The following is a 26118-nucleotide window of genomic DNA, read 5'->3' on the forward strand; positions in this document are numbered from 1 at the left end:
TATTTCCTATGATGATACCCTTAGAAATCTGATTAAATGTACTGCTGAGGAGGATTTTGATAGCTTTGAAAAGAATGAGGGCTACATTTTATGTGGAAGGGGGCTGTATATACAATTTGAAGAAAAAAGTCAACTATTTTATCATTGTACAAACATGAAATAATGTTTTGAGTATTTTTGTTTTTATATTATAGCATTGACTTTGGATTTAAGTTTCCTTTTCTTATAGCAAAGAATAAAAAAATTAGGAACCTCTCTGGACCTCTTAAGGTTGACTGATTCCCTTTATATATTTAAGAAATTTTTTACTAAGGCCAGTAGGGCTCACTGTTGTTTTCTCCTCCTTGAGCAAATCTCAAGAAGAAATGGTATGATTAAAGTAGGTATATACTTTCCCATGTAAAAATCTTGGCGGTGTTTTTTTTTTTTTTTTTTTTTTTTTGAGACAGTCTTGCTCTGTCACCTGGGCTGGAGTGCAGTGGCGTGATCTCGGCTCACTGCAAGCTCCACCTCCCAGGTTCATGCCTTTCTCCTGCCTCAGCCTCCGAGTAGCTGGGACTACAGGCGTGTGCCATCACACCCGGCTAATTTTTTATATTTTTAGTAGAGATGGGGTTTCACCGTGTTAGCCAGGGTGGTCTCGATCTCCTGACCTCATGATCCACCCTCCTCAGCCTCCCAAAGTGCTGGGATTACAGGCGTGAGCCACTGTGCCCGGCCTATTAGCTGTGTTTTTTAAGGGATTACTTATTTTTAAAAATTAATTTTCTTTTGATGAAATCTCCAGTTTATAGGTTTGTTCTTTTTTATATTTGGGGAAAAGTAAGTTTTAAAGAAGCTAATATAGTAGGTCTCATACTGCGAAGAATCTAGATTTTATAAGTATGTTATGATCAAATGTAGTTGGCCACCTTCTTTCTCTAGTATTCACTTTTTGTTGTTCATGAAACATATTTATATTGAGTGCCTACTATGTGCCGGGCCGTGTGCTAGCTCCTGGGAATACAATAATGAAAAATACAACCAAGGGACCTTCCCTTATGGAGCTTTGATTCTGGTAAGGCAGAAAGACATTCAGCAAGTAAGATTATATAGATAAGAATGCAGTGGTTTGAATGTGTTCCACAGAGTTCACGTGTTGGAAACTTAATCCTGAATGCAATGTGTTCTGAGGTGTGACCTTTAAGAAGTGGTTCAGACAGGAGGGCTCTTCCTTCATGAATGGATTAATGCCATTATCACAGGAATGATTCCCTTATATAAAAGGATGAGCTCACCCTCTCTTTGCCCTTTTGCCTTCCACCATGGGATGACGTAGCAAGAAGGCCCTCACTAGATGCCAGCCCCTTGAGATTGAACTTCCTAGCCTTCAATTCTGTTACAGCAGCACAGAATGTACTAAGTCAAAGAGGACACTCAGAGAAGGCTTATTTGAAGGCACTACATGGGGGTGGAGGCCTGAATATTGACTGGAAGCCCATCATGTGAAACATAGGGTGGAGGTGTTCTAGGTGGAGACAATAGCATGTTCAAAGGCTGTTAGGTAGGAACTACAAGTAGGCCAAAGTAATTGAAGTATAGTGTGCAGTTGTAGAACTCCACCATACAAAGGCAGGAATGGTCTTGTACAATGTGAAATAATGAAGTGTGGGTTTTATTTTAAGAACAGTGGGAAGTTACTGCAATAATTCAAAGATGAGAATTACACAGTTTTAAAAGTTCTCTTGCTGCCTTGTGCAGTTGGGGTTTGGATGGGCTGGGGTGTGTACAGGAGCAGTATTGAGGAAGCTTTGGCAGTAATTCTGATGAAATGTAATGCCACCTGAACCATGGTGGTTGCAATGGAAAGGAGAGTCATGCGTGGCATAACGACATTTTGGTCAATGACAAATTGTACAACAGTGGTCCCATATGATTATAACACAGATGAAAAATCTATATAGCCTACTGGTGTAATAGCTGTCCTAACATCCTAGTGCAACACATTGCTCACATTTGTGGTGATGCTGGTGTAAACAAACCTACTGCACTGCCATCTGTATAAAAGCATAGCATATATAATTATGTACCTTACATAACACTTGATAATGATAATATTTGGCTCTGTTAATGGTTTATGTATTTGCTATGGTGTACCTTTTATCATTATTTTAGAATGTGCTCCTTCTACTTATGTATTTTAAAAAGTTAACTATAAAGCAAGTCCTTCAGGAGGAATTCCAGAAGAAGGCATCATTATCACAGGAGATGACAGCTCCATGCATGTTGTTGCCCCGAAGACCTTCCAGTGGGACAAGGTGTGGAAGGTGGAAAACAGTGATACTGATGATCCTGACCCTATAGTCCCAGCTACTCGGGAGGCTGAGGCAAGATGATGGCGTGAACCCGGGAGGCAGAGCTTGCAGTGAGCCGAGATTGCGCCACTGCACTCCAGCCTGGGCGACAGAGCGAGACTTCGTCTCAAAAAAAAAAAAAAAAATTCTGTCCCCTGTTGTCATTTATCTTTTAGGCTTGTTTATGGAGTATTTTGTCTACAGGGTTTTAATCATAATTTATTGAAAGCTATGGTTCATATGCCTGATGTTATATATACGTTAATGTTGGAGACTTCATAAATGCTTGTGAACTTGTGAACACTTTTATGTATAACTTATTTTGAACCTTGGTTCTTTAAGTGTAACATTCCACAGTAATATATAATCAAGGCTTTCTAAGAGTAAAGTAATTATTTGACCTAATGCAAAATAGCCTTGGCCGTGTTTGTTCAAATCTTTTATCTATTTTAAAAATTGTTTTATAATGCCTTTGGTAAACTAATTTGAAAACTTACATAATTTATATAATTTCTTTATAGTTCAGTGGTCATTGATCAGTTGCAAGGCTCTAGTTTTGTTATATTGAATTATAGTTATGAAAGTGAGAGAATAAAGCTAATTAAAATTTAGTATTGGCCAGGTGCAGTGGCTCACGCCTGTAATCCCAACACTTTGGGAGGCCAAGGAGGGCAGATCACCTGAGGTCAGGAGTTCAAGACCAGCCTGGCCAGCATGGTGAAACCCCGTCTCTACAAAAATACAAAAATTAGCTAGGCATGATGGCAGGTGCCAGTAATCCCAGCTACTCGGGAGGCTGAGTCAGGAGAATCGATTGAACCCGAGAGGCAGAGGTTGCAGTAAGCCAAGATCGCACCACTGCACTCCAGCCTGGGTGACAGATCGAGACTCCGGCTCAAAAAATAAAAAATAAAAAAATTAGTATAAAGCAAGAATAAATATTTGTAGTGATGGTCTTGAGATTAGTCCTTCTAGAAAACAACATGCTCTTTAATTTTTAGGCTTTTATGTTTCTTTGAAGTGTCCTAGATATGGTCTTGTATGACTGCAAGACAGCTTAGATATGCAGTATGTTTGCATGAAAAACTATGGAAACAACTAATTGTAGAGTCACTAAATGCACATTAAAATCACATGGGTATAGAGGAGAGCACATCAGTTGATGGCTCAGAAAACAGGAGTTCTAGTTCTTGCAATTCCATTACATAGTTGTGTCACTTGGTCCCAGGACATCTATTGGAAGCTATCTCTAAGATGCTTTATAACTTGAGAAGGGCACTGGGATGAGTGTGTAATTTCACAGACTTTGTGCTGCCTCCTGGTGGTATTCTACCTTAGTCCAAAACTAGAGCTGTGGTCACTTTACAACCTGATCCTGTGATCCAGTGGTGACCTACTTCATGGATAAGGATTATCCTCTAGAGAGCCAAACTTTGGTGCTTTTAGCCAGCAGTTAGTTAATAGAGAAGCTCAGTGAAAGTGGGACCTGGAAGTTTGGGAAATTAGCACATCTTAGTTAGAAGGAAGAAGTCACAGTCAGTGGTGAGTGGAAAGAATGTAATGAATTGATTGATGGATATTTGTTTTCAAAGAATTAACGTAATTGCTGTCAGGAAAAGAAAACCTTAATGCATTGAGGGTAGGGACTGGTGTGGAGATCTAGGTAGAGATCTACATGTGCTTTTCTTAAAATCTTTGATTCATTTTTTACCTCCAGGAGACCAGGAGAAGGAGACAGGGAGAACCATATATGGGAGCAAAGAACATGGTGGGCATGCGAGCGGTGCCATCTTGGCAAGGAATGCTCAAAGGATATACATTTAAGTGCCATGAGTTTAGAATTTATCCCTTTGCATGTTCTCTAGTCTGAAAATAGTTTGATCTTTCATCGCTATCTAAATAAGTATTAGAAATTTATTTTGGGAGGTAGACTTGAACTTGATTTCTCCTATCTGGGCCTGTGAGTTGTTGCTAATTTTGAAACTTGATGTTAGTCCCTAGGGTTGTGTTCCTTAAATTAGACTTTTTACCTCAGTCACTCCAATTTATTTTTAGAAGCATACTTTGGTAGACTTTTTCTCAGTGAAATGGAAAACCATTGGTTACCCAGCTAATGAGAATTTATAATCCTCAGTGGACTGCGAAACTGAACTTCATTCTGACTGGCATGAGATGGTATCTCATTATGGTTTTGATTTGCATTTCTCTAATGATCAGTGATGTTGAGATTTTTTTCATATGTTTATTGGCTGCATAGATATCTTCTTTTGAGAAGTGTCTGTTCATATCCTTTGCCCACTTTTTTTAAAATTATACTTTAAGATCTGGGTTACATGTGCAGAATGTGCAGTTTTGTTACATAGGTATACACATGTCATGTTGTTTTGCTGCACCCATTAACTCATCATTTAGCATTAGGTATATCTCCTAATGCTGTCCCTCCCCCATCCCCCCACCCCACAACAGTCCCCAGAGTGTGATGCTCCCCTTCCTGTGTCCATGAGTTCTCATTGTTCAATTCCCACCTATGAGTGAGAACATGCGGTGTTTGGTTTTTTGTCCTTGCGATAGTTTACTGAGAATGATGTTTTCCAGTTTCATCCATGTCCCTACAAAGGACATGAACTCATCATTTTTTATGGCTGCATAGTATTCCATGGTGTATATGTGCCACATTTTCTTAATCCAGTCTATCGTTGTTGGACATTTGGGTTGGTTCCAACTCTTTGCTATTGTGAATAGTGCCACAATAAACATAAGTGTGCATGTGTCTTTATAGCAGCATGATTTATAGTCCTTTGGGTATATACCCAGTAATGGGATGGCTGGGTCAAATGGTATTTCTAGTTCTAGATCCCTGAGGAATCACCACACTGACTTCCACAATGGTTGAACTAGTTTACAGTCCCACCAACAGTGTAAAAGTGTTCCTATTTCTCCACATCCTCTCCAGCATCTGTTGTTTTCTGACTTTTTAATGATCACCATTCTAACTGCTTTGCCCACTTTTTGATGGGATTTTTTTTTCTTATAAATTTGTTTAAGTTCCTTGTAGATTCTGGATATTAGACCTTTGTCAGATGGGTAGATTGCAAAAATTTTCTCCCATTCTGTAGGTTGCCTGTTCACTCTGATGATAGTTTCTTTTGCTGTGCAGAAACTCTTTAGTTTAATCAGATTCCATTCATCAATTTTGGCTTTTGTTGCAGTTGCTTTTCACCATTTGACCCAACATATTACACCATTTGACCCAGCATATTTTACCATTTGACCCAGTGTATTACTGGGTATATACCCAAAGGAATATAAATCATTCTAGTATAAAGACACATACACACGTGTTTATTGCAGTACCATTTACAATAGCAAAGACATGGAACCAACCCAAATGCCCATCAATGATAGACTGGATAAAGAAAATGTGGTACATATATACCATGGAATACTATGCAGCCATAATAAGGAATTAGATCATGTCCTTTGCAGGGACATGGATGAAGCTGGAAGTCACTGTCCTCAGCAAACTAACACAGGAACAGAAAACCAAATACCTCATGTTCTCACTCGTAAGTGGGAGTTGAACAAGGAGAACACATGGACACAGGGAGGGGAACAACACACACCAGGGCCTGTCGGGGGTTCGGGGGCAAGAGGAGAGAGAGCATTAGGACAAATAACTAATGCACGTGGTACTTAAAACCTAGATGACAGGTTAATAGGTACCACAAACCACCATGGCACATGTATACTTACGTAACAAACCTGCATGCTCTGCACATGTATCTTGTAACTTAAAGTAAAATAAAATTTAAAAAAAACTTCAGTGTAGTTTTTAGAATATGTTATATTAATCAAGAAATTGTGTTCTTTTCTTTCAGCCTTTCAATCTGTTACCAACACTAGAAAGTCTCCAATTTAAAAACCAAAAACATACCTTAAAGTAGTTGCGTTTTTTTTTTTTTTTGAGATGGAGTCTCAATCTGTTGCCCAGGCTGGAGTGCAGTAGCACAACCTCGGCTCACTGCAATCTCCACCTCCCGGGTTCAAGCGATTCTGTGTCCTGAGTAGCTGGGACTACATGCTCCACCATGCCTCGCTAATTTTTGTATTTTTAGTAGAAATGGGGTTTCACCATGTTGGCCAGGCTGGTCTCGAACTCCTGACCTCAGGTGATCTGCCTGCCTCGGCCTCCTAAAGTGCTGGGATTACAGGTATGAGCCACCACGCTCGGCCTAGTTGCTTTTGATTATCTTTGTTAGGCGTGGTGACTGGGTGCCCCAATCAGCCTTCCAAAGTCCTCAGGTTATTTAAAGTGGCCATGCTTCTGAGTAAAAATTGTCAGCACATATCTGATCAAGAATTTCTAACTACTACTGGGTAGCAGAAACATGCTAAGAGAGAAGTAATTTAGAAACTGAAATATTGCATCTTCTAGGACATGTTGATGGTGTATGAGACAAGGGAAAAATATGTTTGAAATCTGAATTGCCTTAGAAAAGCTGGAGGAAATGATTATTTTACATAACATGTATGTAAAGTTTATGGTATTATTGTTCTCATCACTTCTGTAGTATTAAGGAGGCACTATTGCCCATTACAAGGTTGCGATTGAAAGTGTAATCAAAATTCTACTTTTGGATATCAGGAACATTGTCATTGTGCTTTAGGTCCTCAGTAGCTCTTCTGGTTAGGGACAAAAGTCCTAATAAGGAAGGTCAAGGATGGAGACTAGCCCTTCTGGTTGGGGTGAGATGGAGGGAAGTACAACCAGAAAGTGAAAAGCAGGATGGGGCTGGAGCATTCTTCAAGATCTTCTTATTCTTTTTAAAGAAATTAATTAGTGTGGAATGATAATAACAGAAAGTGTACTTTCAGCCATTGTTTTCGGACATTTGATGAACTTTCAGTCTGGCAACTCATGTCTCCTTTAGTTCTGATAATTTTTTTAAATTTTCTCTTTTTAGATTTAAAATATTTCTAAATCTTTGTTTGTTTTTTTCTTGCATTCTCTTGAACTCCTGCTATTCAGATCTTGGGCTTCTAGATTGCTTTTTTATTATTCTCTTCTCTCAATTTTCTATCTTTTGTTTTGTTTCACATCTGAATTTTTTTTTTCAACTTTTTCTATTGTTCCTATTGAATTGTTCATATTGACTAGGAATTTACAGGAGCTCTCTTTTTAAAATTCTCTCTCCTTTTTGTGGTACCATCTTCTTCTTTTTTGATACCTTATGTCTTTGAAAATGTTAGTAATAGTTTTTCATAGTCTGTTTTCCAAGTTCTTTTTGTTTGTTTTTTATCTTCATCTCTGGCTTTTATATTTATTAGAGAGTTTCTTCAGATACCTGGTGATTTTTTTTTTTTAGTTGTCCATTCATATTTTAAAGTAGGCACAAATAAAACTGCTTGGAAACTCTTTGCATGAGATGAGCTTGTTTATATGGTTTCAGTGTAAGATGATCAGTATCCTTAAGTTTTTTTTCTTAAAATCTTGGGTGTTTCTAGAAAAAAAATTCATCTGATCATTCACCTGCAAGTTATTCTGGGTGCCTAAGGAGGTAAAAGGCAAGGGCAGATCCTACTTAATCTTTTTGCAACTTTCACTTTGTCCCTTATTTTTTGTAAGATTCCACTGCTTTCAACTGTGTTTGATGTCCCCTACTTTAGAAACTCTCCATTTCTCTTTTCCAGAGGATCAACTTCAGTATTCTATGGTGTGGGGAAGAGGCAGTTGCTCAGCTGTACAAAGTGAGAATCTGGAGGAACTTATTAAGTGATCTTTTAACTCCACTTTCACACTATTTCCAAGGTACTTGATGCCACCAATTCCTCATACTTTTAAGGCTATAGGAAATATTTAGTGTTATGTAAATCAGAGTGCTTCTTTCCCCTTTGCTGGCTTAGGGCTCCTTGTTTTGGGCCTGCCAGATCTGTCACCACTGATTCATGTGCTTCCTAACTTCTGAAAATTGTGTCCCCGTTTTCTCCTCTTCTGTTCTCTGACTGTTTTGATTTCTTGTCCCTTTAAAAAAAAAAAATCCTTTTACTACCATTTCAGGGGAGTTTTTGGAGACAGTGGGATAGAACGTATATGTTCAGTGAAATACCTTTTTGGAAATCTGATTCATCTTTCAATTAACTGGATTCAGTTTTCTATTTCCCTTTTCACCCCCAAAAAAGGATGTGGGTGCTAGATTGTTGAGATCCTTGAGGCTTGACAAAATTTGTCAATTATCTTTATATTTATATACTTTATATTTTTGCTGATTTCACTTCCTCTTTCGATCTGCTTTTAACATGTTGCTCTCTCTTCTTTCCTCCTGAAGTATCAGTGGGTCACAGGCCAGAGGAGAGAACCTAGGGTTTCTCTGTACCTTCTTTAAACACATCTATCTTTAAGAAAAAAAATCATGTCTTGTTTTTACATTGTGATTTCAATTCTTTATTTCATAGCCTCTTCAAACCTGTTTTATATGATTAAATTCATGGTTTGGTAAACTTCCTGTTTGTCACACCTGCCAAGTCTCCCTCATGGTGGATCATTTCCTTGTGTGATTCATAATTTTCAATTATTTGCTCATCCTCCGCAAAGATTACTTTTTCCATGGGAGTCCTATGAACCATTGCTTTTTGAAGCGCCTTAAGGAGCTATTTATATTTGTTTTTCTTTTATATTTACCTTAATTTCTTGGCTTGGAAATTTCACACTATGCAGATAGTGTAAATCTGGACTCTGTAACATTGTGTGCCAGTTTCATGGGTCCAGTTTTTCTGGTCTTAGAGAAATTCTTGCTTTATTCAAGGTCTAAGTTTCAGTCCTCTGCCCTGGCTGGGAGCTTAAGTCCCCAACCCCTAGCAGCTAGAGTCCAAGTCTGATATCCCTGTGGGATATAAGTGTTAACTTGTTTCTTTTCTACTCTGAATTTGAGATTTTTCTTCTTTTGACACATGAGAAATTCTTTTACTTCATTTTGAAACTGATTATGGTATTAAAATAGCAGTTATATTTTATGTAGAGTTTTATGTGCTTGATGTATAAAGGAGATACGCATCACTGGGTCCATGTTCTGGAACCATAAGTCATCTCCTTTGCATTCTCATTTAATTAGGTATTCAGGAAACATCAATTAAGTGTGTACTATGCATTTGGCTCTAGAGATTCCAAAGCAAATGAAAGGACAAAGGAAGGTATAAGGTAGGAAGAATATTCCAGGCAGAAGGAACAACTTTCAAGATATGAAATGACTAGTTTGTGTGGGAATCTACTGGAACACTTGAGTATGGGTATGATACAGGCCCAGAGCTTGTAGGGCAAGGCTGAAAAGTACAGGTAAATAAATAGGCTGTGTCATGGAAGGCCTTGGAGCTAAGTCAAGGCGTCTGAATGTCATCTTGAGAGCTGTGGGGAGCTTAAGCCTCAAGTGAAGAGATCAGATTATGTACTAGATCTCGTGGCAGTGTGGCAGAGGGTTGCAGTTGAGCCAGGCTGGAGGCAGAAACTAAAGCAGAAGCAAATGGGAAATAGGGAAAGGGGAATAGTTTGAGAGAGCCTTCAAGATAGGATCTCCAGGAATTCATGATTAGATATAATGAATGAGAGAGCAAGTGAAGTTGCAAGGGGCAATCCCGTGGGCCAGATTCAGCTGGCATGTTTTTTGTTTATTTTTGCCCCTTAAAAAAATTGAACTTTAACTGCACTAGGTATGGCTTGCCCTATCCTGTTTGCCACAGTCCTGATGATTGCATATTCTCTGTGATCCAGGTTGATTTAATGTGCCTGGGTTCTGACGGGTATGTGAACTTGTGAGCCTGATGGAATGACTTCCTTGGGCAGCCTTTTTAGTTTATGCTTGCTTAATCCTGGGGGTGTGAGGAGAGACAGGGATGAGGAGGGATCAAGGAATGGTGGGGCAGGGTGACCTCGTTCCTCTGTTCTGACACTGGCTCTGCCACCTCCCCAACCTCCAGTTGCCACCCCTGCCCCCATCGCTAGCTCTTGACTGATCACTGTTGGATTTTCTGTAGGAAAGGGAGGAAAAGAAGGATCAGAACTTTTTCTCCCATAGATGCTTTGAAAATCTCCTGCTGCCATGCCCCTACTAAATTCCATGTCAGATTTCTGATCTTTCTTACTGTCCAAAAGAATGCAGGATTGCTTTTACTTTATAGGTGAGGAGATAGAGGTAGTTTTAGTAAGCTGGGCACTGTGGATATGCTTTAGAATATGGCATCAAAGATTCTTAAAAAGCAGAGGATAGTAAAGCATGGCCTCACCCTTTTCCTAAGCCATCTGGCTTTTTACAGTTTTAACTTACTTTTATGATGGATTCCAGGGCACATGCAATATTTTTATTCCAGCTAAATGAGGAGCAAATTAGAAGAATTTTAGCTCTCATTTTGAAAAAGATAGGAAGAAGGGAAAGGAACTGAGTGTTGCGTGATAGAAATAGCCTGTGTTAGACTTTCCCAGGCTTCTCAGGGCAGATGAGATCAGTACTGTGCATCAGCTCATGTGAGAGCTAATGGAATTTGGAAACATTGATTAGGTCCTACATTCTTGAGTACTGCTGGAGTGAATCCGTGTCCAAGTTCTACAGATTAACTAGGCAAATATTAAAATAGTCCTGCTGGATCGGACTCAGAGGGGCAGTTAATCAGTTGAGTGGGAGTAGATTATCTCCCGAGTTTTTGGTAATTAGTACTAAGAATGAAATCCCATGGGAAAAACAATAGTGATTAGTTATCAGTAGAGCTATTATATTAGTTTTTATTGTAATGACAACTGGTAGAGTTTTTTTTATAGACCTTGCTATTTTGCAGCAGCCTGGATGGATAGATAGTGAAGGAAATCTAGATGATAGAACAATTGTAAAGCTAATAGCTTATTGTTTTCCCTCTGGAATGATGGGAAATATCTGAGACTGGAGTTGCTTTATGCACTTGGATTCAGATTTCAGCTTCATCTTTTTTGGTGGTTTGGCTTGTACGCCTGGACCATTATGTCTTGGGAATATGAAGAATTTGGGAACATAATTATACACAGAAAGCCAAGATTCCAATCATTTAGAGAAATCTGCAAGCTCATTTTATATTTTTTAAGAAAGCTAATGAAGGAAACAATGTATTTTTAAATTTACAAAGCAGCCTACATGTTCAAAAACATAGATTATGTTTGGGGGAAAAATTCTTTCCCCTTCTTTTTTTTTTTGAGACGGAGTCTCGCTCTGTCACCCAGGCTGGAGTGCAGTGGCATGATCTCGGCTCACTGCAAGCTCCGCCTCCCGGGTTCACGCCATTCTCCTGCCTCAGCCTCTCCGAGTAGCTGGGACTACAGGTGCCCGCCACCACGCCCGGCTAATTTTTTGTATTTTTAGTAGAGACAGGGTTTCACAGTGGTCTCGATCTCCTGACCTCGTGATCCACCCGCCTCGGCCTCCCAAAGTGCTGGGATTACAAGCGTGAGCCACCGCGCCTGGCCAATTCTTTCCCCTTCTAAATGCAAGTAATATATGTTTATCAGAGAAATTAGAAAATACTGAAAAAAAGTAAAGCAGAAATTTATTTCATAATTCTATTACCCAGAGGTATGGGTTAAGAAGTTAATATATACCTTCTAGACTTTTTTCCCTGTGGATATTTGTAATATGTGTTTACAAAAGTAATACATTTTGTTTGTAACCTGTTTATGTGACAAAGCTATAAATATGTATTACTATAGATATGGAAATACAGTACAGTCTGTGGCAGAGGCTTGGTATTCTGTTGTGCAATATATTTAATCAATTTCTAGTCTAGAGCTTTTAGATTCTTTTCTAGTTTTTTTGCCATAATGAATGATTGTTTAGATTTCCTGATCACTAAATATTTACATATATTCTGTCACAAAATGACTCAAATGGAGGCTTGGGGAAGGGGAGGCAGAATTAGCCGATGTTGCTGGTGCCAGGATTCTCCATGAAATGTATAAAACAGTATTATATTTCATATCCTCAATGAACAACTATAAAACCATGATTTATGGTATACAGTGGACATGGCTGATTTATTGTCATTGTATCATATCTGTTTTGTCTCCCCAAATTCTCTCTTTCCTTCTACAACACTGAGGCTACTACGATGGAATGGGTCATTTTGGGAGAGGTGGGGAAAAGGGGGGGATCTATCAATTGCATAAGTTATAGGGCAGCTACTGAGAGAAATATATTTCAGATGGTGTGAAATCTAAGTATTAAACATTATTGAATAAACACAGTGTGGAGGAGACCAAAAGGTGTCATAAAATAAGGCTCTTCTAACAGCCTAAAGTCTACCAGCCAAAGTGGACAAAAAGGCAAAATACGTACACTCCAGCAAGCCCTTCTTCTTATATCTTAGCAAAGTAGGTCAGCACACAGTTCAAGGGGCCATTTCATAGGGGATGATTTTATTTGCTAACCACAGTTGGACTGTGGAATTGTGAGCACAGCATGTAATAGCAATTTAAAATAAGGAACAATTTAAAGGTTAAGGCATCAAAAGTAATCTTCTAAAATTTTCTCAATGGTAGACTGAAATACATGTGTAGGTCCTTCAGCTGAAACTATGTGGCTGTTACTTTAACCATTTTTGTTCTTCAAATCTATACCATTTTATGAACTCTTCCTATTTAACTCTTCAAATGCTAAATAACAAATCTATACCTTATTAGATTTGTTTGGAGTAAAGCTATCCAAATTGAATTAGAGAATAATTGAACACCTATCTCATGAGTATTTCAGTAGGCTACATTGCCTTAAAAGATCTGTTAGGTTATTATTTACTTTTTTTGAGACAAAGTCTTGCTCTGTTGCTCAGGCTGGAGGCTGGAGTGCAGTGACAGGATCTCGGCTCACTGCAGCCTCTGCCACCCAGGTTCAGGCAATTCTCATGCCTCAGCTTCCTGAGTATCTGGGATTACAGATGTGAACTACCACACCCAGTTAAGTTTTGTATTTTTAGTAGACACAGTTTTTGCCCAGGCTGGTCCCAAACTCCTGGCCTTAAGTTATCTGCCTGCCTTAGCCTCCCAAAATGTGTGAGCCGCTGTACCTGTTCTGGTTATTATTTTATGGAAAGTTCTAGAAGATGTAAAAACTTTTATCTGAACCTGAAGCTTTTACAAAGAGGCACTTAGTCTGTTTCATAATAAAATAATATCAATTCTTGATTTGTATGCCCTTTAACAAGGTACCCCACAGGTAGTTTTGTGTTATAAAGTTTGAGCTAAATGCTACATGTCCGCAAGATTTTGATCTTGCTTTAAGTCAACTATAAGCTATCAGTGTAAAGTCATGTATATACTCCATGTTACTTTTGCTTTTGTTTTTATTATTAAATGTATTTATTTTTTGTTACATTTAAAAAAAATGGAGATGTTGTCTCACTGTGTTGCCTAGACTGGTCATGAACTCCTGGCCTCAGGATATTCTCCCACCTTGGCCTCCCAAAGTTTTGCGATTACAGGCATGAACCACCATGCCCAGCTGCTTTTGTTTTTAGAGATTTGATACGTGAAGCCAAAAGTTTGGTTCACTATAAGTCTGTGAGACTATACGTGTACGACTTTCATCATTCTTTTATCATTATCAGCATTTAGAAACATCTAGACTCCTGTAGTTTCTCAGGACTTTCTTCACTGACATGCCAGCTTGTTTGTTCAATCTTGAGTCCTTCATGCCTTAAAAAATCATAAAAATTAAATTATTAATTTCATGGCATTCATTTTAAAAGTCCATCGAATCATCAAGGAAAGAATAAATTATATTCAGTATAATAATTTCTTACATTTTATGTATTATGTTTTCCAAAGCACTGTCAGGTACATGCAAATTCCCTTAACTAATAGAATAAGTGGATGGAATAAATTATTCCATACTAGGAAACTGAGGCGCTGGGGTTGGAGTACAGGTTAGTGTTAGAACAAGTGTTAGAATTCAGATTTTCTGAGCAATTGCCCCAGGTCTTGTTGCATTGTGGTATTTTGTGGTATTCTGATTCTTGAAAACTTACATCCAATGTGAAATTTGCATGGTAAATTGTTAACCCTGTCTTTTTTCTAGCAAGTGCCAGATGACAAGGTAGTATAATAGATTATTTGTGAATAAGGATAAAAAAATTTATAAATGATTTATTTACCAATTTTGGTTAGTAAATTTTTTTTTCATTACCAGAATAATTGCTTTTACTTTTCTGTTTAAAGACCTGCTTGGCTTTGATAATTAACTATACATAGTTTTTACCATGTCCGGCATATTGTCTGATGGTTTTTATAATATTAAAGTCTAAAATATGTATTGTAAGAATTGGAGCCAAATTGAATTTAGCAGATTTCTTTTTTACTAAATTGAGGCTAAATATAAAATCCTGGTAAGCTTAGAATCTATAATGAACATGTGCTATTTTTCTCTGCTTTTTTTAAATTTAATTATACTTTAAGTTTTAGGGTACATGTGTACAACGTGCAGGTTTGTTACATATGTATACATGTGCCATGTTGGTGTGCTGTACCCATTAACTTGTCATTTAGCATTAGGTATATCTCCTAATGCTATCCCTTCCCCCTCCCCCCACCCCACAACAGTACCCCATGTGTGATGTTCCCCTTCCTGTGTCCATGTGTTCTCATTGTTCAGTTCCCTCCTATGAGTGAGAACATGCGGTGTTTGGTTTTTTGTCCTTGTGATAGTTTGTGAGAATGATGGTTCCAGCTTCATCCATGTCCCTACAAAGGACATGAACTCATCCTTTTTTATGGCTGCATAGTATTCCATGGTGTATATGTGCCACATTTTCTTAATCCAGTCTATCATTGCTGGACATTTGGGTTGGTTCCAAGTCTTTGCTGTTGTGAATAGTGCCGCAATAAACATTACGTGTGCATGTGTCTTTATAGCAGCATGATTTATAATCCTTTGGGTATATACCCAGTAATGGGATGGCTGGGTCAAATGGTATTTCTAGTTCTAGATCCCTGAGGAATCGCCACACTGACTTCCACAATGGTTGAACTAGTTTACAGTCCCACCAACAGTGTAAAAGTGTTCCTATTTCTCCACATCCTCTCCAGCACCTGTTGTTTCCTGACTTTCTAATGATCGCCATTCTAACTGGTGTGAGATGGTATCTCATTGTGGTTTTGATTTGAATTTCTCTGATGGCCAGTGATGATGAGCATTTTTTCATGTGTCTTTTGGCTGCATAAATGTCTTCTTTTGAGAAGTGTCTGTTCATATCCTTCACTCACTTTTTGAGGGGGTTGTTTTTTTCTTGTAAATTTGTTTGAGTTCATTGTAGATTCTGGATATTAGCCCTTTGTCAGATGAGTAGATTGCAAAAATTTTCTCCCATTCTGTAGGTTGCCTGTTCACTCTGATGCTAGTTTCTTTTGCTGTGCAGAAGCTCTTTAGTTTGATTAGATCCCACTTGTGAATTTTGGCTTTTGTTGCCATTGCTTTTGGTGTTTTAGATGTGAAGTCCTTGCCCATTCCTATGTCCTGAATGGTAATGCCTAGGTTTTCTTCTAGGGTTTTTATGGTTTTAGGTCTAACATGTAAGTCTTTAATCCATCTTGAATTAATTTTTGTATAAGGTGTAAGGAAGGGATCCAGTTTCAGCTTTCTCCATAAGGCTAGCCAGTTTTCCTAGCACCATTTATTAAATAGGGAATCCTTTCCCCATTTCTTGTTTTTGTCAGGTTTGTCAAAGATCAGATAGTTGTAGATATGCAGCATTATTTCTGAGGGCTCTGTTCTGTTCCATTGGTCTATATCTCTGTTTTGGTAACAGTACCATGCTGTTTTGGTTACTGTAGCCTTGTGGTATAGTTTGAAGTCAGGTAGTGTGATGCCTCCAGCTTTGTTCTTTTGGCTTAGGATTGACTTGGCAATGCGGGCTCTTTTTTGGTTCTATATGAACTTTAAAGTAGTTTTTTCCAATTCTGTGAAGAAAGTCATTGGTAGCTTGATGGGGATGGCATTGAATCTATAAATTACCTTGGGCAGTATGGCCATTTTCACGATATTGATTCTTCCTACCCAGGAGCATGGAATGTTCTTCCATTTGTTTGTATCCTCTTTTATTTCATTGAGCAGTGGTTTGTAGTTCTCTTTGAAGAGGTCCTTCACATCTCTTATAAATTGGATTCCTAGGTATTTTATTCTCTTTGAAGTAATTGTGAATGGGAGTTCACTCATGATTTGGCTCTCTGTTTGTCTGTTATTGGTGTATAAGAATGCTTGTGATTTTTGCACATTGATTTTGTATCCTGAGGCTTTGCTGAAGTTGCTTATCAGCTTGAGGAGATTTTGGGCTGAGATGATGGGGTTTTCTAGATATACAATCATGTCATCTGCAGACAGGGACAATTTGACTTCCTCTTTTCCTAATTGAATACCCTTTATTTCCTTCTCCTGCCTGATTGTCCTGGCTAGAACTTCCAACACTATGTTGAATAGGAGTGGTGAGAGAAGACATCCCTGTCTTGTGCCAGTTTTCAAAGGGAATGCTTCCAGTTTTTGCCCATTCAGTATGATATTGGCTGTGGGTTTGTCATAGATAGCTCTTATTATTTTGAGATACATCCCATCAATACCTAATTTATTGAGAGTTTTTAGCATGAAGGGTTGTTGAATTTTGTCAAAGGCCTTTTCTGCATCTACTGAGATAATCATGTGGTTTTTGTCCTTGGTTCTGTTTATATGCTGGATTACGTTTATTGATTTGTGTATGTTGAACCAGCCTTGTATCCCAGGGATGAAGCCCACTTGATCATGGTGGATAAGCTTTTTGATGTGCTGCTGGATTCGGTTTGCCAGTATTTTATTGAGGATTTTTGCATCGATGTTCATCAGGGATATTGGTCTAAAATTCTCTTTTTTTGTTATGTCTCTGCCAGGCTTTGGTATCAGGATGATGCTGGCCTCATCTAATGAGTTAGGGAGGATTCCCTCTTTTTCTGTTGATTGGAATAGTTTCAGAAGGAATGGTACCAGCTCCTCCTCGTACCTCTGGTAGAATTCGGCTGTGAATCCATCTGGTCCTGGACTTTTTTTGGTTGGTAAGCTATTAATTATTGCCTCAATTCCAGAGCTTGTTATTGGTCTATTCAGAGATTCAACTTCTTCCTGGTTTAGTCTTGGGAGGGTGTATGTGTCGAGGAATTTATCCATTTCTTCTAAATTTTCTAGTTTATTTGCACAGAGGTGTTTATAGTGTTCTCTGATGGTAGTTTGCATTTAGAACACCATTATAATTTTAAGAAACTTTTTAGACTACCCTTGATACAAGCTTAGATCTGTGAGACTATTGAATATATTTCAGTGGGAGAGCCCTGAAAAGCATTTTGGGTCTTGGTTTAGCCCCAAGCTGACTCTTTGCTATGTATGAGATTTTAGACCAATCACAATCTCATTGCATTTTAGTTTACTTATCTCTAAAACTTAGATATGGACGAAGTATTTCTGTGCTACTTCTGTCTCTCAAATTTTGTGTTATTTTGGGATAAAGAATTTATGCATATTTTTACTCTTATATTATTACCAGTTCTGAAAAATGTCTAGTAATTTGGGCTCTATGTTATTTTTTAACATTCTCCCAATAATGGATTCAGCATGGCTTTTCTGGGGATGGTGGCAGTTCTTCTCTGAGCCCAGGCTAACATACAGTCTTCTGGGTCTAGAGATGATATTTTGTCTTTCCCTTTTCAAAAACACCACAGTGTGTGAATTCAGGTAAAAGTAACTCTTACCTCACCCTGTATAGCTGGGCTCTGGGGTCTTGGGGGTCCACCTTTTAGCAGTGACCTTTGAAGTACTGAATAGCTGTCCAACAGTTTACTTCCATAGCAATGAGCTTTTCCCTCTTTTGCACAATTTCAGCATCAGTTGCAGGAAAACAGCATGTATACCTTTATTTCAAGTTTCAAAGCTTACATGAAAAAATAAAAGTTTATTTGCTCTTGAAATTTCCAAGGCTGTCTTTACTCGTGTGTCAGAAAGATTGGGCTTTAAATATGTCATTTGTAAGTGGCAGCTTCAGTATATATTTATGAAGTGTCACTGTGGACCCAGTTGGGCAATAGAAAAGAAGTGTAGGTTGTTACAAGAAGACCAAGATATACTTCCTAGAGTAATTAGTAGCTTTTATTCCTTTTACATGATTGAATCCTCCCAGCAGTAGCAGCCTGTGTGAAGGTAGGTGTATTAGTTCGTTTCCACACTACTAATAAAAACACCCCGAGCCTGGGAAGAAAAAGATATTTAATTGGACTTACAGTTCCACATGGCTAGGGAGGCCTCAGAATCATGGCAGGAGGCAAAAGGCACTTCTTACATGGTGGCGGCAAGAGAAAAATGAGGAGCAAGCAAAAATGGAAACCCCTGATAAACCCATCAGATCTCATGAGACTTATTCACTACCATGACAACAGTATGGAGGAAACCACCCATGATTTAAATTATCTCCTGCAGGATCCCTCTCACAATACATGGGAATTAGAGGAATACAATTCAAAATGAGATTTGGGTGAGCACACAGCCAAACCATATCATTCTGCCCCTGTCCCCGCAAAATCTCACATCCTCACATTTCAAAACCAATCATGCCTTCCCAACAGTCCCCCAGTCTTAACTCATTTCAGCATTAACCCAAAAGTCCACAGTCCAAAGTCTGATCTGAAACAAGACAAGTCCCTTCTGCCTATGAGTCTGTAAAATTAAAAGCAAGCTAGTTACTTCCTAGATGCAGTGGGGGTACAGGTATTGGGTAAATACAGCATTTCCAAATGGGGGAAATTGGCCAAAACAAAGGGATTACAGGACCCATGTAAGTCCAAACTCTAGTGGGGCAGTCAAATATTAAAGCTCCAAAATGATCTCCTTTGACTCCAGGTCTCACATCTAGGTCACACTGATGCAAAAGGTGTGTTCCCATGGTCTTGGGCAGCCCCACCGCTTTGGCTTTGCAGGGTACAGCCTCCCTCCCAGCTGATTTCATGGGCTGGCATTGAGTGTGGCTTTTCCAGGTGCATGGTGCACACTGTCAGTGGATCTACCATTCTGGGGTCTGGAGGATGGTGGCCCTCTTCTCACAGCTCCGCTAGGCAGTATCCCAGTAGGGACTCTACGTGGGGGCTCTGACCCCACATCTCCCTTCTGCACTGCCCTAGCAGAGGTTCTCCATGAGGGCCGGGTCCCTGCAGCAAACTTTTTCCTGGGCATCCAGACATTTCCATACATCTTCTGAAATCTCGGCGGAAGTTCCCAAACCTCAATTCTTGACTTCTGTGCACCCGCAGGCTCAACACAATGGGGAAGCTGCCAAGGCTTGGGGCTTCCACCCTCTGAAGCCACAGCCCGGGCTGTATGTTGGCCCCTTTCAGCCACGGCTAGAGTGCCTGGGACACAGGGCACCAAGTCCCTAGTCTGCACACAACACGGGGACCCTGGACCCGGCCCATGAAACAACCTTTTCCTCCTTGGCCTTTAATGGGAGGGGCTGCTGTGAAGAACTTCTGACATGCCCTGAAGACATTTTCCCTGTTGTCTTGGGGATTAGCATTAAGCTCCTTGCTAGTTATGAAAATTTCTGCAGCTAGCTTGAATTTCTCCCAGGAAAATGTGTTTTTCTTTTCTATCACATAGTCAAGCTGCAAATTTTCCCTTATCAAACTGAATGCTTTGCTTCCCTTATCAAACCGAATGCCTTTAACAGAACCCAGGTTACATCTTAAATGCTTTACTGCTTAGAAATTTCTTCCGCCAGATACCCTAAAACATCTCTCTCAAGTTCAAAGTTCCACAAATCTCTAGGGCAGGGGCAAACTGCTTCCGGTCTCTTTGCTAAAACATAACAAGAGTACCTTTGCTCCAGTTCCCAACAAGTTCTTCATCTCCATCTGAGACCACCTCAGCCTGGACCCTATTGTTCATATTGCTATCAGCATTTTGGGAAAAGCCATTCAACAATTCTCTAGGAAGTTCTAAACTTTCCCACATTTTTCTGTCTTCTTCTGAGCCCTCCAAACTGTTCCAGCCTCTGCTTGTTACCCAGTTCCAAAGTTGCTGCCACATTTTCAGATATATTTTCAGCAACACTCTACTCTACCAATTTACTGTATTAGTTTGTTTTCATGCTGCTGATAAAGACATACCCAAGACTGAGAAGAAAAAGAGGTTTAATTGGATTATAGCTCCACATGGCTGCAGAGGCCTCAGAATCATGGCAGGAGGTGACAGGCACTTCTTACATGGTGGTGGTAAGAGAAAATGAGGAGGAAGCAAAAGTGGAAACCTCTGATAAACCCATCAGATCTCATGAGGCTGATTCACTACCACAAGAGCAGTATGGGGGAACCGCCCCCATGATTCAAATTATCTCCTGTTGGGTCTCTCCCACAACACATGAAGAGAATGGGAATTATGGGAATACAATTCAGAATGAGATTTGGGTGGGGACACAGCCAAACTATATCAGTAGGTAAGGTAGTTGTTAATCCTGTTTCCCAGAGGAAACAGGCTTGGCAAGGCTAAAGGACTTTGCCAAGAATGGAAGTAGCAGGATAGACTCTCGAATGCAGGCTCCCTGGCTCACTTGGCTAATACTCTTTCTACCATAGCACACACATAAGACCGTTAAATTGTATTGTGTACCACGGGCATTCATGGTTTAGGAATTCAGGGAGGAGAAAAGGATTATGAAGTGGAGTAGACAGCTAAGGCTTTGCAGAGAAGGACCTTAAAGACTAAAGGAAGAATCTAAACTTTTTGATGAATACATAGAGAATTCCAAGTTATGGGGAAGCACAGGGCTTATTTTAAGGAAGGAATAATTTTGTCATCCCAGTTTGTTAATAGAAGCCATTAATTTGTCTCACTGTCTCAAAGAGGCCCTGATAGGGCTCACCTTTGCAAGATTCAAGTTCCTTTGTTAGATGTGTGCTTGCCATGCTTGTAATGCCAGATGGATACTTGATGGACCATTATGAAATTGGCTCCTAGCATTTGATTTTTTCCTATTTTAAAGTTGATTGTCTATATACCTGTTTTAGTACCAGTACCATGCTGTTTTGGTTACTGTAGCCTTGTAGTATAGTTTGAAGTCAGGTAGCGTGATGCCTCCAGCTTTGTTCTTTTTGCTTAGGATTGTCTTGGCTTTATGGGCTCTTTTTTGGTTCCATATGAAATTTGAAGTAGGTTTCTCTAGTTCTGTGAAGAAAGTCAGTGGTAGCTTGATGGGAATAGCATTGAATCTATAAATTACTTTGGGCAGAATGGCCATTTTCATGATATTGATTCTTCCTATCCATGAGCATGGGATGTTTTCCAGTTTGTTTGTGTCCTCTCATTTCCTTGAGCAGCGGTTTGTAGTTCTCCTTGAAGAGGTTCTTCACATCCCTTGTAAGTTGGATTCCTAGGTATTTTATTTTCTTTGTAGCAATTGTGAATGGGAGTTCACTCATGATTTGGCTTTCTGCTTGTCTATTATAGGTGTATAGGAATGCTTGTAATTTTTGCACATTGATTTTGTATCCTGAGACTTTGCTGAAGTTGCTTATCAGCCTAAGGACTTTTTGGGCTGAGATGATAGGGTTTTCTAAATATACAATCATGTTTTAGCATTAGGGATTCTCAACCTGTGTACCATAGTTAGCCATAGTTACAGTTACATGTATTATATATACACATTATACATGTATGTTTCTATTTATGCATAAATTTATAAAATTTTGAATCCTACTTTAGAATCTTCCCTACAGATATGCATTTGGTTATTTTCACATAGTTAGTAAAATATTTTAATAAGCAAATCTACTGAACTAGAACTCAGAAACTTAACTTGTAACTCTTTTATGCAGACTGCCACTTGGCCATGGGCAAGTTTCTTGACATTTCTAGAACTCAGATTCTTCATTTATAAATGAAGGAATTGGATCAGATCCTTAATTTTTAAACTGTGAGATCCCACAGAACCTGAGAGGGGCTGAGATTAAGAAAGATCAACAGAGCAGTCAGGACCTTGGCCCTTCACCTGTGCTTCAACGCAAGCAGCGGCATTTGTAGATCTTTTATACATTTGGGACCTAAGCACGTATGGAAAAGGGGATTCACTGATTTTTTTTTTTTTTGAAAAAAGAATATAAAAATATTAAACCAGTTGTTTTTGAAGCTCAGCAATTCTATGAGTTGCTGTTATGTACATTTGTAAACATTCTTCACGAGGTAGAGTAAGCAAATATATTTTATTCTTTTACATTATCTCAGGAAGTATATAAGGACAAAGAGAATACCTGGTCTCTTGACCAGGTTGAAAAGTGTCCATAGCACTGTCAAGTTGCTTCTTAGAAAATAGAGCATTGGAAATTATTATTATTATTATTATTATTTTTTGAGACAGAATCTCACTCTGTCACCCAGGCTGGAGTACAGTGGCCTGATCTTGGCTCACTGCAAGCTCTGCCTCCTGGGTTCACGCCATTCTCCTGCCTCAGCCTCCCAAGTAGCTGGGACTACAGGCGCCTGCCACCACGCCCAGCTAATTTTTTGTATTTTTAGTAGAGACAGGGTTTCACCGTGTTAGCCAGAATGGTCTCTATCTCCTGACCTCGTGATCCGCACGCCTCGTTCTCCCAAAGTGCTGGGATTACAGGCGTGAGCCACCGCGCCCGGCCAACCATTGGAAATTCTATAAAATATGTCTCCTTTGACAACATCCATTTTCAGATCCAATTCAATGTGTGTTGTAAAAGACTAATAACCAGGAAATCAGTAGTCTCTGAAACGAATACATGTTTGAAAACTATTAAGTTTACCAATAACTGGTTTTCTACTTTCCTTATGTATATAAGGCTTTGCATTTTGAGAGGGTAATTTGGAAGTACAGTATCTTGATATTTTCTCTTGCTTTCACAGAAGGAAGAATCCTGCTCAAAAATGAGGTGAATTAATGCTTGGGCGCTCAGGAACCCTGGACAGCTACATGAGGTGTTTAAAAACTGCCCTGACCATCTTGCCAAACAAGTCTCTGCTCATGAGGCCCCACAGGATGAACGAGCCGAGGCAGGACAGTGTCCTGCCCTGTCGGAACAGTGACTGCTGACCTGCCAAGAGTGAGCTGGGGACTGCCTGCTGTCTGCCAGTACAATGAAGGAAGTGGTTTATTGGTCACCCAAGAAGGTGGCAGACTGGCTGCTGGAGAATGCTATGCCAGAATACTGTGAGCCTCTGGAGCATTTCACAGGCCAGGACTTGATCAACCTAACCCAAGAGGATTTCAAAAAACCCCCCTTGTGCCGAGTCTCCTCTGACAACGGGCAGCGGCTCCTGGACATGATAGAAACCCTGAAAATGGAGCACCATTTGGAGGCACACAAGAACGGCCATGCCAACGGGCACCTCAACATTGGCGTAGACATCCCCACCCCCGACGGCAGCTTCAGCATCAAGATTAAACCCAACGGGATGCCAAATGGGTATAGGAAAGAGATGATAAAGATCCCCATGCCAGAACTGGAGCGCTCTCAGTACCCCATGGAGTGGGGCAAGACTTTTCTGGCTTTTCTTTATGCACTTTCCTGTTTTGTTCTCACCACAGTGATGATCTCGGTCGTCCATGAACGAGTACCTCCTAAGGAGGTGCAGCCTCCGCTACCGGATACATTTTTTGACCATTTTAACCGGGTGCAGTGGGCCTTTTCTATTTGTGAAATTAATGGCATGATCCTTGTAGGACTCTGGTTAATTCAGTGGCTGCTCTTAAAATACAAGTAAGTCAAGTAAAAGCTCTAAGATTCAATGATTATGGGATTTGCACTCCAAACATCTAATTATTATTTATAAATGAAATTTATCAACTTGTTGGGATCAAAACATACTATTTTTTTTTTTCTTTTTTAAACACATACCCTGTTGGACTAACTTACTGTCTGGAAGCTTTAAAAGAAAATGTTGTTTGTTGCCTGTTTTATGCAAGATTCATACAGGATGATGAATAAGACTGTTAGAGATGATGCTCTGTTTTCACTTAATAAGAAAGAAAACTCTCAGACATCTTCAGACAGTACAGGCTATTGAACAACAGATCAACCACCTAGTCTTGGTTGGTGTTACTAACCCATTAAATAAATCAACAGTTGGCCTAAGCACTATAAATTGGCTGCATAGCTTTTCCCACGCAGAGTCAGACATCTGGAGCCTTAGCAATATATATTTAAAGATGTTTCACACAGAATTCAGAACACCTGTTCCAGAGTGGCTTGGGTTGTTGGGAAAACAATACCCTCAGGGTATGACTTTGGGTAGGTGGGAAGTGGATGGACCTGAATGGATTCCCACCTTCTACTACTACTACTTAAAGCAACATGTGACTGTTCCATTCAAATTTCTCAGAGTTTTAAGTAGGCAACTCCCACTTAGTTTCAGGTGTATCCGAGGTGGCTTTCGCATCCGAAGTTCTAAACTCAGCATGGACCCCCTCAGACAGGCTGTTTACTCGGGTTGCCTACATTGTCCCTTCACTGCTGTTTGATTTTCTCCTTAGTTAAAGGAGCACCTTATGGTTTCCATGAATGAGGGTTGGAAATTGGTTTGTTAAAGAGCTGAGTTTCTCTCCGGTGGAGTGTGTTTCATGATCCACCATGTGGTTAAATATTAAGGAATTCATCTTACAGCAAGAAAACAAAATGCACACTGAGAGTTCATGCTGAACGTTCTTTAACAGAAATGATAAGGTTTTTACTAGTATGTTTTATAATGACTCTTTTTTTTAACCTGATAAATTATATATCTGCAAATTGAAATTAAAGCAGTTCCTGACACTTTCCCAGGGATGGACGGTCTTAACTGGTATAAAGAAAGCCATTTAACTGATCAGTGTTTATTTACAGACGGTTTGACAGTCCTAGAGTTTAAGCTGAATCTGAAATAGAATTGTTGGTCTGGGCTGCATTTAATTTGGTGGAAGACCTTTTTTTTTTCTGTTCCTTTAGTTTTAAGAGGCTAATAAATAGGAGTAGGCTTTAGAAATACAAGACACTTGGAATTTATTAAATGCATTATTTTTGCTGCCAAACTTTAGTTCTGCTTTTGCCTTTTTGACTTTTAAACTTTTTTCCTAAAATCCCATTGGAGCAAAATACCAGTACTGTACAAAGGCAAGGTCAACTCAGATTATGCTTCCTGGGTTTTCCCTGATATTTGTTGTTTTGTTTTTGTATGTTTGCTCCTTTTCCGGTTTTTCATCAAAATTTTTAAATTCAAGCAAATAATTTACTACCCCACAATATAACTTTGAGTAAGTCTTAACAGTTACAAATCCCAATCTTTCACAGAACTGTGACTTTTAAGTAATTTTATTCTTATAAAGTATCCTCTTAACCATAAAACTAATTTTCTTAAAGTATATTAATAATTACAATTTTCCCAACAGGAAATTTTCCTCAAATCTATTTCTCTTTAAGCTTTATTATTTTGTGTTTTCCTGGTACTTATTGCCAATACTGTAATCATTTATATATTTAAGTTGCTCAAAGCAAGAAACCAGTTGATTTGACAAAAGTAACTCAGTGCTGGAATGCAGGCAGCCTGGGATCTGGCCTCAGGTGTGTCCAACTTGCTGAGTGGTTTGGGTGGATCCTTGCATCTCAGGAGCCTTGTTTTTCTCACAAACAGAATAATGGCATCTCAGTCTAGACGATTTCTGTTGTCATATACATATACAACTACGTTTTATATGATTCTAACATAATTGGATGGGCCAATTATATTGAATTTTA

The 26118-nt window shown here is 39.2% G+C and overlaps 1 protein-coding gene across 4 annotated transcripts in view; it reads left to right on the plus strand.

The window, feature by feature from the left end:
* SGMS1 (sphingomyelin synthase 1) overlaps positions 1-26118 on the plus strand; it is a 310538-nt gene that overhangs the window by 248893 nt on the left and 35527 nt on the right. For 3 of the 4 annotated variants that reach the window (XM_030809298.1, XM_030809299.1, XM_030809300.1), the window contains one exon: positions 23258-24111. In XM_030809298.1, the coding sequence (XP_030665158.1) occupies positions 23489-24111 (623 nt within the window). In that variant the 5' untranslated portion in view covers positions 23258-23488. Of the gene's footprint in view, positions 1-17392; positions 17407-23257; positions 24112-26118 lie in introns of those variants that run through there. The other variant, XM_030809301.1, reaches the window with a different exon arrangement.

Source organism: Nomascus leucogenys, chromosome 3 (genome assembly GCF_006542625.1).
Source record: "Nomascus leucogenys isolate Asia chromosome 3, Asia_NLE_v1, whole genome shotgun sequence".
Taxonomy (NCBI): domain Eukaryota; kingdom Metazoa; phylum Chordata; class Mammalia; order Primates; family Hylobatidae; genus Nomascus; species Nomascus leucogenys.